This window comes from Clupea harengus, chromosome 4 (genome assembly GCF_900700415.2).
Source record: "Clupea harengus chromosome 4, Ch_v2.0.2, whole genome shotgun sequence".
In the NCBI taxonomy this organism is placed as follows: Eukaryota; Metazoa; Chordata; class Actinopteri; order Clupeiformes; family Clupeidae; genus Clupea; species Clupea harengus.
Window position 1 is genome coordinate 8316806 of NC_045155.1, and position 12426 is coordinate 8329231.

Here is a 12426-nt window from a genome sequence, read left to right on the forward strand (position 1 = left end):
AATTGTTTGAGTTAAATCGAGGAGATCATAGCATCAGCTAGATAACTAGTTATCATTTCATGCAAATTGAACTCTTCCATTTAAATCGTTTAATGATATTTAAAGTTTCCTTAGCTAGCTAGTTATCCTAGCTAGCATAGCAACTACATAACCATAGCAAACAGGAAACACAACCTTAGCTGCAAAGTTTAATTTCTCAAAATCAGCTCACCAATAGAAAGCAGTCTTGGGTTCAAAGTGATCACAACCTCTTGTATGATGTTAAATGGCTTCACATAGACATTAAACAATCCTCAGAGAAATAATGTGAAATCAACGGAGCAAGGGCTGATATCAATGTAATGTTAGCGAATGAGGGGTGAGAAGGTTCCAAAAAGCAATTTGGCTTTCAATCTGAGTAGTCGATCGTGTTATCTTCTGTCCTTTTAGCTCCGGCATTGGTTTCCAATTATTTATCACTTCACGTTTCGATTGAAAATCCAGTTTCCAGGCTCTCGCACGCCCCCTTCATTGAGGCAGAGGTACTGTTTGCCTCCCCGCTGCTTTTTCACTGCTAAATAGGTTCTTCACTACGTGAAATACATAGAAGGGACATATAATAAATGTGCCTACAAATTTCCAAAATTTCCCTCGGTATGAATAAAGTATCTATCTATCTAAATATTACAGTGGTGACAGACAATGAGAAAGCTAAAGGCATGCGCTCATCCCAGTTTGTGAGGGATTGCACAATCTGAGATGAGGCGCAGCTCGTCACTGTCTCACCTCGCGTATCTCCGTTCTGTTTGAACACGACATGCGCAAATTCAGCGATTTTGATTGTAAAAATCAAATGCTTAATAATAATGCTTAAAATGATTGTAATTATACAGAAATTACATTTGTAGCACAGATCAGTAGAGAAATATTAATATTTATTTTAGGTTGAACTCTAATGTTGCTCTAATGTTCAGTGCTTAGTGACCACCATCTGACACTACAGTGTCAGTACTGTATTTGGTAATTCAGTATTTCATGTGTTTGGGTAATAAAACACCTTTTTGTGTATGTCTGTGTATAATTGTGTGCAACAGTACAGGGAAAAGAAGAATTATACACTCAAAATACTGCAGTTTTTTGCAGAAAAACATGTCCTAATATGACTAGATGCTATGACTAGATTGCATCTCAGATCACGTAAAGTCTCTGGCTTCTGGGGGCCTCAGCGGCCCCCAGACCCCCGGCCTAAAACATTTCCACCTCGCTCCACTCGGCTTGCTACTACTTTCTGAAACACAATGTTGGCAGCTCTGGTATATATGCTACAAAACCAGTTACCAGGCAAACAAAGCAATGTACGATAATGTGATGCATAACCAGTAGTTTCAGTCTTGGTTCGATACAAGTGCATAATGTCGATACGTAAGGAAACCAACGGACCGATGCGTTTGTACAAAACCAGAAGACATGTTTCCTGAACGGCACCTCATAGGCAACTTTCACATTGTTAGCTAAACAGCTGTCACTAAGTAGCTAACTAATAACTAGGTAACTGAGTTATCTAGTTTAAAGCCTTAGCTATGTGTATATAATTGTTTGATCATAATGACGGCAAGAGACAACATACTGGCAACTAGCACACTATCAATGTAGTTTAAATCTGAAATCTATAACTTGCTTGTCACTTCTTGCATTTGTTATGCTACACTGGCTGGCCAATGGCAAAAGCCCTAATTTTTCTCCAGAGCCATGGCGTCCTAAGTGTGCACGGAGAAGTTAGCTTCAGTTAGCTCCTATGGAGCAAAACTGTTTATTTACCCTTTTTACAGCATCAAAGACCACAGGATCCACTCAAAAGCAGTTGAAAACAGTATGTAGGGAAGAACTGAAGCATTTCAGAGTACCTTGTTATCGACAATGTTTGGAAGGTGCGATTATTCAAAATCTCCATGTTATTGTCCCATAGAGAAAATTGATTTGACAAGGAAGTCCATATTGGACTACTAAGTGACAACATGTCCTCAGAGGTCTATGAATGTAAGTGAATGGCGATGTCACAGGCGGTGTTGTTCCAGATCTTCCTGTGTCCATGGCTTTGATCAAATGAGGACACAATACGTCACAAACATTGTGATGCTAACGTGAAAGATTCTGCATCGATGTAGGAAAATTAAGTAATCGTTCTTTTAAACAAATTAATTAAATAATAACACATTTAAACAACTCATTCAAACCTTTTTCACTGAGATACGGTTGTAATGATGAATAAAAGGGTCATTTACAGATAGGGCTACACACTATGTGTAATGTTACACATTCCTTGTGACGCCAGCCGAGTACAGTTACCTAAATGTAAACAAATCATTCCAAAGTGGTCGCCATAGATATCATTACATCTACATTTACATTTAGTCATTTAGCAGACGCTTTTGTCCAAAGCAACGTACAAGGGAGAGAACAATTAAGCTACGAGCAATAGAGACCTAGTGTAACAATAAATACTATTTTACATAAGAAATAGAAAAAAGTGCAGGAATGTAACTGCTGTAAGTGCAAGTTAAGTACTAGTAGAAGTGCAAGTTAGGAAGGGAGGTGCTCTCTGAAGAGTTGAGTCTTCAAGAGCTTCTTAAAGGTAGAGAGGGACGCCCTTGCTCTGGTAGTGCTAGGCAGCTCGTTCCACCAACTTGGAACTACGAATGAGAATAGTCTGGATTGCCGTACTTGCTCGGACGGCAGTGCTAAACGACGCTCATTAGACGAGCGCAGCATCCTGGGGGTAACATTTGCCCTTACAAGAGCATTTAAGTAGGTGGGAGCAGAACCAGCAATCAGTCTGTAAGCAAGCATAAGTGACTTGAACTTAATGCGAGCAGCTACAGGCAGCCAGTGGATCTCATGAGTAGCTCATGAGTAGGGTGACGTGTGCCCTCTTCGGTTGATTGGACACAAGACGCGCTGCCGCGTACTGGATCATCTGTAGTGGTTTAACCACGCATGCCAGCAGGCTCATTAGAAGGGCGTTGCATTAGTCAAGGCGGGAACTCACCAAGGTTTGCACCAGCAGCTGGTTGGCATACTGGGTTAGGTACGGCCTGATTTTGCGGATGTTGAATAGTGTGAAGCGGCACGACCGGGAGACAGAGGCAATGTGGTCAATGAATGTCAGTTGTATGAAAATTTTACTTAATATGGAGTTGGTAACAGCTATAACAGCTTCCACTCTTCATTGGAAGGCTTTCCACAAGATTTTGGAGTGTTTTGGTGGGAATTGGTGCCCATTCATTCTGTAGCGCATTTATGGGGTCAGGCACTGACAAATCTGAGCGCTTGTGTTTATAAATAAAAAAAATATGACAAGATGCATCATCATAATCAAATTGTTACCCTTTGAATCGTAATTGAATCGTGAAATCAGTGAAGATACACACCCTATATAGGCTTTGTGCTAAAGGCGTTAGGCGTTGCTAAAGGAGTTCTAGGTTTTGAATTGTGGGTGTCTACAGGAAATATTAGTATTATTCACACAAACTGCAGTTATGCAAGTATGTGGTATTCCACTCAAGGATTGGGGCCATATACTGTATGATGTCTCTATAATATGTATCACAACGAAACTGCAACTTGAGTTGTGAAGACATGGGATTTTTCCCACGACATTTCCCCTGATGTATTCCAGTAGAAGATACTTTAGATAGAAGTTTTTTTGTTTTGTTTTATAAACAATGGGAGGATGTTCGGTGAAGGCCTCATCCAGCCCTTCCTAAAAGCTGATATGTTGTCATATTCAGAGTTAGAGATGCAAATATTCGGCATCAGCAGTGGCCTATTTCTATTTGGGGTGGCTGTGCCCCCTATGAGGTTATCTCCATCCCTGTCCCCTATGAGTAATTGCTGCGATTGGGCTTGACTTTTGACCTAATGACATTTTTGAAGAATCCATGAGACAGCACATCTTCTTTAGCGTCTTCCTGTCTTTGTTAGGGGCAGTGGAGATACTCTGCATTCTATCTGATGTTGTGACAAGATTAAACGGCTAGTGGGAGTCCACTTATTCTAACATCAGGATAAATGAAAAAATTGTTCAATGTCAAACCAAACAGCTTGATCCTCTAGGCAGATCAGATTCTGTCCCAAAGCAGTTTCATATGGATGCATGGTGAAATACTACAGAATGCCTCCTTTCTTCTAATAAAGGCTCTGTAAATCATCTGTGGCTGATAAATACAGCATATAGAAACCAGCAGACATTTGGAGTTACCACCAGAAACCCACAACTCCCTATTTCCTTTGGCTTAAGAAGCACTCTCCTGTTAAACAGCATGACATGGACTCAGAATAATGATCTCCATTGCCATTTAGCATTCAGCTGTTACATTATGGATTGAAAACTGCTCTGATTTGCTGTGAATGGTAATGACTCGAAGGTGAAGAGGGATGTAGTTTTTCTGTCTCTTTTCATCATACTTTTCCAAATGTTTTTCAGTTTTTCAGCCTTTTGGAATTTTGCTCATGTGTTTACTACTCTGTCACAGTTTGAAATGGCAACAGAAATCTGAGGTTGGACCAGCCGTACGACTGTAAAAGATGACAGCCATTTAAACTGTGTGAGGGATTGGCAATAAAATTCCTTATTGAAATTCCTTCATTGGCTTACGAAGCTATACAAAAGTACAAGTTCAGTTTCACTAAGTACCTTCTTCCTCACTTTTTCTGAAAGACTTCAGAGGACCAGAATTTTCATGACTCATTCTAGACTTTAGCAAAATAATTCTTAAATCTTTGTGTACTACTCTTGAAAACTAGTTCAGCAATGTATTTGTCTTTACCACAACCTATCATTGTCATTAGAGAAAAAGTTTCACTGATATAAACCTCCTGACAGTAGTTGTTTAGGACTGTGTGAATGATGTGTTTAGGGAATGGGCTCTGTTTGTACGGTTGGAAGTAGTGAACATTAGAGCAGGACACCTCCTACAGGTGGTGAAATTTAAACTGACATGGTAGATTTCAAAGAAGTGAGTGAGTGAGAACAGCAGTAGAGAAGAGAGCAGAGACTGGGACCCTTGCTGGGAAGAGGCGTCATCCTCATGTGTCCAGCTGTGAGGCATTATAAATCTTTCGGTTTCGCAAGTCATTCCTATATAGCGTGTCTTGTGACACCCTGCCTACATTACGGATAGCTCACGAAGACAGGAACACACACGCAAACCTAAAACCAGAGTGGGAGAAATTCAGACAAAAGTCTCATGTGGCATTGTCCTCAACAACAAAAAGATCATGGCATAAATCTAGGACACTAAAAGAAGATGTGTTGCAATTGTCACTGTCCCTGGTTGCCAGTTAATATGATGAATATATTTTGATGGAGACATATATGGGATTGTGGCAGGGATTGAGGGATTAAACTGTTATTTGTAGAGACATAATAATGGAGCATGTTTACACTATTAATGAATTTCATGTGTGGAGTATAGAGGAGAGTAGAATGTGTGCCTGTGGTCTGTTTGCATAAAAGAATCATGACATTTTCATTGCTCCTGCTTTATCACCCGTGAACAAAAGGACATGTTTGAAATAGTGTATGCAGAACTGTGTTGGGTCAACTTTATTTTTCCATCACACATTACACCATTGAATCTGGCATTCAAAACTATCATAGTGAAAGTATAAGTGTACTAACTCGATAACATTACCAATCATTCATACAGACTTTTTAGTGCAATCAGTAGAGGAATTTAGTCTGTTTGAATGTCAGAAAAGCTTACATAATTTACACTCGTGAAAAGTTGTATTCCTTGACAGAACACATGTGCAGCCGAAAATAGGGCTGCAGCAAAACGTAATTTGTTGATGTTATGTATGACCTTTCTGGGTGTCTTTTTCCATCACAAACTCAACTTAATAGATGGCAAGGCATGCCCAGACGCCAGTGTGCCCAGCGTCTGCCCTTACAACACCCATAACTAAAGTCTGTCAATCCAGTGTGTTTACAATGTCAAAAAAATATGGGTTTGAAGCTATCTTTTGTCCCTTGCAAACCTCATCAGGAGGCTTGGCAGCTGCAAGCTGCTGCAAATGGGGTTACCACAGTCTATGCAGGCTAACTCAGGAAATGGAACAAAAGGAATTCCTAGAAGTACAGCAAAGACTCGAGGAAGAAAAAACAGACAAGAACTGGAAAACACATGGCAAAATCACACTGCTTTAGCGAAGCCTATCCGATTATTGCTCCGATCAAACTCAGTGTAGTAGCGGGCGATGAAATTTGCCCCCAGGATCCAGAGAGGCCCAGTGGGGGGCGGGACATCCAAGCCTTTGAAGGTGACAATGCAGATGTCTGCTCCAAACTGTGATTGCTACAGAGAGATGGGGAAGTTTAAGGGCATAGGTGCATGTCAGGAAATAATAGCAAATATGATTTCCAAATGTGGAAAAAGTATGAATGGATGACTGCCCGTGCTAATTCAAAACACTCTTTCTCATATACTGTAACAAGGGGAAAACACACAGCGATCTCCAAGATCCAACTTTCCAAAATATGAAATAATTATTATGATTTATATTTATTCAATAAATAATATTACATTTATTTTAGGTTCATCCACAAAATGGGAATGACTGTACATGCAATTGACCTGGACCTGGAAATACAAGAAAAACAATGAGTGGGACTGAGACATACCCAGAGGATGTAGTCTTCTTCTGTGAGTGGATACTCCTGACCTCCAAGATGAAAGGTCACGCTAGGTAGGGATTTGACCAGATCACAGTTCACCGTGTACTAACAGGAGAAAGGCAGAGATTAGTCCATCTGCATCATCCACACAGGCTCCAGACCTACATAGACTTGCACTTTATTCTTAGAAGGCCTCACTGACCATCCACCTCACCTCGCAGACACGCTGGGTAAGCCCAGAACGGCACTAATATCTCAAAGGTGGGAACTCATTGCAATGTTTCAAACAGAATGCCTTTCATTATACTTTCAATCATCAATGTGGAGTCAGAGGGCATTTTCAGGATCTTCTTTTTTCTTAAAAAATACTGTAACACTTTAGGATGTCTTTGAATTCAATGAAATAGATTGCGAAGAAAAAATAAAGACTGAAATGAAAGATTGAATGAAATTGAGGTAGGCTTACTAGCTTAACTGAAAAGCTGTCATAAAATTGCTAACAATGAGATGTTAGCAAATAATTGTAGTGTCAGCAGATAAGACAAGACAATGTGTAGCTTAGATGATTTAAGATTTTTGCGAGCACATTTAATAAATCATGGGCACATTTAAGTAGATCTAGTTTGCGATGTACCGTTACGTGTGCATGCCCACAAAGTAAGAAAAACAAGTATTTGGCCGCTCTCAGGCTCCGTAGACACAAGAGTGTGTGCCTGTGCAGTGTGCACAAACAACATTGACATCAGACCACCACAGCAGGAAGAAATATTGTCAGAGACGTAATAAAGGAGGAGACAAATCATAGACATAGGAGGACCTGGACTTCAGGGTCCCAGCGTGCCATGGTGCCAGAAGTGAACACATATTGGTAACTATTTTCATTGTATTAAGAAAACATGATACGGGGGGCACTGTGGCGCAAGCAGCAGACCCTGACCATATACGGGCTTGAACGCCCACGGAGACACGGGTTCGAATCACTGTCCTATCTGATCTGAAGGCAAAAAGCCCAAAAATAAATCTTAAAAAAATAAAACATGATACAGACTTTTGTAAGCATTGAGCTAAACAAATTTGCTAGTGACAAAAGTGCTTAATGAACATCTTTTACCATTCATTGTAATTTCATGGAGACAAAACCTGGAAGGAAAAAAACTAAGCCACACATAGGTACTTGAAAGTCAAACATAAAGAAAAATGGACGTTTTTAGTCAAATGCTCTGACAGGCAATGGCACTGCTTATGTTGAGAGAACGACATTTACAGTGAATTGAGAAGGAATTGGTTTTTGTATTGGTGAAACGTTTTCTCTGTCAAATGATGGCACAGCTTAAGCATTACTGAGAACATAAGCATAAGCAAAAATGCATTTAGATCTACATTTAAAATAAAGGTTTTAGTTCTTACTTTTTTTTTGCAAAAGATGTTCATATGTTGTTGTAACCTGTGCATTTGTATGCAAATTAAAGCCATTCAAATTTGACAACAGAAGTTTGCATTACAATTGAAGTGTCAAGGCACATCATTTTTACAAAGCTATTATGTTCAGTTGTGTGGAAAATACAATAGCGACGAGGGGACTTTTATTTTTATATTCCATAGTTATGTAACTTAGTGTATGCATGTTGATTCACGCTTTATGAAGCACTGATGAATGTATTATGAAGCCTTCATGTAAGCTTTCAGGAATGTACCATTCGACTTACCCTTTAGATAAAGTATTACTAGAATTCTTTTGGAGGGTTTCTCAAATTACTTTCAAGAAGAGTCTTGTTACCCCTAGAGAACCCATCCTTGTCTTGATCTCCAGCCAACTCAGCTAAGGTCTCCTCAGAAATGTGTGAGCATGTGGATGGCGTGAGTGTTCTCACAGCAGCTTCATGCTTGTCCATCTCCTCTCATCACTTGGGATTGTGCAAGAGACTATAGATAAGAAACAAGGTGGACGCTAACAAAAAAAAACTGATTTGGCTAGGAGAAAGGGGGTTTCTCAACATTTCTGGCATGCATTGCAAACAGTGAGGAAATCCGTTCTGCTGTCAATTACCGCCAGGTTAATATCTCACATGTTTCCTGTTTGGCTATAGGCAAGTTATTGTTCCTATTGCAGATGATAGGAATGGGCATTGCTTAGTGAGCACATTTGCACTTATTAGAAATATCCTGTCCTGTACAGAATCAGTAGTTTTCCTAATAGATATATAAAAAAATATTTCGCCAGATATATTGTCCATATTATTTGTCTCATTGTATTACTGAAATGTACTCCTTGAGAGCCATACATAGCATCCCATCAACAGTGAGGTTCTTATCGCTGGAAATAAGGTGAAACAACAAATGAAGGTAACCACCTGCCTTGGCTACCTACTTGGAAGGATGTTTCCAACCCCAAACTACTTGCTTATGTGTTTAGCATTTTCCACTAACTGATTCTGGCCTGATATACCCTTAGAATCCTTAGTTCAAAGGGCCAATTTAATGTCACTCTGGAAACAAAAGATAGGCTTTATCCACTTTGTGCATTTAAAGGTACAGGACGGGTGCAGCACTAAAGGTACAGGACAGGTACCGCAATTCTGACCAAAGTTGTTGATATTTGAGTTTAACAGCCAGTTAAATTACACCCCTCCAAATAACCACTTCCTCACTGCTTGCAGCTATATGCAGTCTTACCCACTGCTCCTAGACCGTACCTCTGAACAATGTGGGCTGGCAGTGCTGGTCTAGTTCTCCTATCAACTATGAAATTAAACATATTTACAAATGCTACATACCCCAACCCCGGCCAGTTCAGTGGCACCAAGGGTCTTCATCAAAACAGAGATTGACGAGGCAGGGCCTGTGATGTAGGAGGAGCCGGTGTCAATCACAGCAGTGCATCCCTCTTTGCAGAACATCAGGTCTGTCCCCACAGACACACTAGAAAGGAAGAGAGACAGCATTGTTGAGAAGAGTTCAGATAAACAATGGCAGTAGCATTGAGAAAGGGAAATAAGCACTCACCCTTTAATGCTGACCTCCCATTTCCCCTCCTCGTTGGTATCCAAGTAGTTGAAGGACCCTGTATAATAGTCAGGATCAGTCCCACCCAGAACTATCTCTCCACCAGGCTTTCGCTTGGGATCTCTGACAGGATTTGGATGCAGAAAAACATTAGCAAATAGTGCTCATATAAAGTAACAACAATTAATAGTGCGACTGATCCACTGATTTATGAGATGTGTTTGTGGCAGACTAACCTGCTGTAGTAGACAGAGAATACCTCCTCTTTAAGTACGTGCTGGGACATGATGCGGTCAAACACTGGTGTAATTCCATCAATGGCCACATCAGGGTAGCCCATTCCCAGCACGCCATCAAACTTGGCAAATATGAACGGAATGGCTGGAAGTACTGTGGCTTCTGCAAATACCTGCACCACTGGGATGCCCCCCATCTACAAATGAGCCAATGAGAATCATTCACAAGAGAGGTCATTTATGTCATAACACCCCATTGAAAATGTTGATCATCTCTATTCCATGTATATATTGGTTTAGTCATAAATCTAGCCCATTTTTAGGATACTGGCTCTGCTAAGATTTTTGCATTTCTGGGCATCAAGGCATCACTCACCACAACCACATCCTCACTCAGGAACCCTCGCACATTCCCAGAAGCATATTGGATGGAGAAACCTGTGCCGTTCTGTATGTGTGTGTGAGACTTAGATGCGTCATATTGGTTATGAGTGACTGAGAGATAAAGAAAGGCATGAGTTCAAATTTCCTGCAAGACTTCAGGCCAAAATAGAGCATTGTAATACACACACAGACACACACACACAAACATACACACACAAATCATAAGGGTCATATCAAATCATAATCATTGAGTAGGATCATGAGGTAACATGATGAACTAATATGGACAAAATCATTGTTGCTTGTGTTTCTGTGCATAGCACTGTGTGCCGAAACCATTCGCATCAGCATTCATATATGTATGTGGAAGATACTCACAACAAGCTGAGTAAAGTGGGGAGCAGTTAAAGGAGGGAATCCATAGATTGGCTGAGCCTGTGTCAAACACCACATTGAACATCTGAGCTGGAGAGCCTATACTTATCTCCCCAAAATACTGAGCCTGAAAGAAAGAGAGAAAAAGAAAGGTGAGTTGAGAGAAGGTTAATGATAATGGTGTGATGCAAATGTCTAGATAACCTAAATTAAAGCTCTCTTTAATGTTAAATTAATCTTCATATATAATATCCATTAGTGACAAGGTTTCTCACATCCAGATAGTTGGTCAGCGGGGTCGGGGCTGTGCCATTGCCAGGTGAGGGACTGTCCCCCTTCTTCTGGATCAGCTGTTCATAGACCTCTTCTGGTGAGACACCCATGTCCTGCAAGGTCTCTCTAATGGAGGGCATTTTCTTCAGAGAGATCCTAATAAGGAGTAAACAGTATATCCACAAAAAAAATGGGAAAAAAATATGAATAAAAAGTTAAATACACTGACCTGTACATCCCCTTATGTATTTAACCTAAAATACTGATTCATGTCACAAAAGCACATAAAGAATGAACTGGATAATGAACTAAATAATGACATAGCTATACACGGATACACATATTACCAACCTCTCCACACACACACTACAAACACCAATGCTTGTATGTACAGGTCTCTGTCCATCACACATACACACACAGAGAGAGACACAGTGATAAACAAATGCTTTACAGTAGTACATGAATGTGTTAGAGTACCTGTGTAAAGTCTGCTTGGATGCAGCTGCGACTGAAAGGAAGAGCAGAGCCCAACCGTACACTCTCATTCCCAGGGCCATTTTATAGCTGCCAGGAAAGAGCACAGCACCGAATAACAGCCGGAAATATATCCTCAGTCCTTCACAAATCAAGATGGGAGCCTTGGTCGTTCTCTTTCTTCCGTCCTTTTACTATTGGGTTTTCTGATGGCTTTGAAACAACCACAGCTTTCTTCCCTCTTTTTATACCATATCTCCTTTCTCAGAACATCCAAGGAGATCTGTCTGACTCTCAATCTTCCGTTGTGTGCCACCGGAGAAGAAAAGAACCCTCCACCCCCATAGGCCCCTCTATCTCTGTCCCTCCTTCTGATAAACTGGTTCCTGGGTGGGTTGACCTTTGACCTAGGAGGGGAAACCCCAGGAGACAGACGGGGGGACTGGGGACTTACAGCTCAGTGCAGTCGCCTTGAAATGTCCTCAGGCTAACGGCAGCAAGTCTGGGAAACATCAACCAGCGAGCTAATGGACGTCAGATACATATGTACAGGGCCAGGCTCTCTCTGTATAAGGTGTCAATGTATTCAGGCCTCAATAACTACTTCTCCCATAGTTCAACAGGAAACAAAAATAACCACAGCAGACACATACAAGTAGCACTCAAATAGCATACACTCTGGAGAGTGCCCTTCTTTTAGTTCTTTTCTCTCCCCTCTTATCTCTTCAGCAGTGTGACCAACTGATTGCCAGACATTTCCCTAACTGATCTATTCTCACTCTGCTGATAAGTCCTGCCACTGTTGGAGAGAAAGCCATGGGAAAAGAGAGAACAACAGAGGGATACAGCTTGTGAAAAGGATTTTTTTGTTGGGTAAAGCTCTGGGGGACAAACACAACCCTTGGTTCTAGGTTACGTGATCAATACGCTTCCTCTAGGGAGGACTAGATGGGAAATTGGTTGGTTGGTTTGGTTTACAGTTAACGGCCCAGCTGTTCCCCACAGCTCATCTCCAATTCAAAT

The 12426-nt window shown here is 40.8% G+C and overlaps 1 protein-coding gene across 1 annotated transcript; it reads right to left on the minus strand.

Moving 5' to 3' along the window:
• Nucleotides 1–5559: 5559 nt before the first annotated feature.
• Nucleotides 5560–11770, minus strand: ren (renin). The gene is made up of 9 exons (XM_012834995.3): nucleotides 11407–11770; nucleotides 10929–11082; nucleotides 10657–10780; nucleotides 10271–10389; nucleotides 9895–10091; nucleotides 9659–9781; nucleotides 9430–9574; nucleotides 6662–6760; nucleotides 5560–6335 (listed from the first exon to the last, which is right to left on the minus strand). The coding sequence occupies exons 1-9, from the start codon at nucleotides 11484–11486 to the stop codon at nucleotides 6174–6176; spliced, it is 1203 nt and encodes a 400-aa protein (XP_012690449.2). The 5' UTR covers nucleotides 11487–11770; the 3' UTR covers nucleotides 5560–6173.
• Nucleotides 11771–12426: the final 656 nt, after the last annotated feature.

Bases quoted from the DNA above. Each gene is read 5' to 3' on its own strand.
- ren (XM_012834995.3), bottom strand. From the start codon at position 11,486: ATGGCCCTGGGAATGAGAGTGTACGGTTGGGCTCTGCTCTTCCTTTCA. The intron at 9,782-9,894 runs GTTAGTCTGCCA...AAATCCTGTCAG, and splicing joins TTCTCTGTCTACTACAGCAG to AGATCCCAAGCGAAAGCCTG. The intron at 6,761-9,429 runs GTATGTAGCATT...TTCTCCTGTTAG, and splicing joins CTGAACTGGCCGGGGTTGGG to TACACGGTGAACTGTGATCT.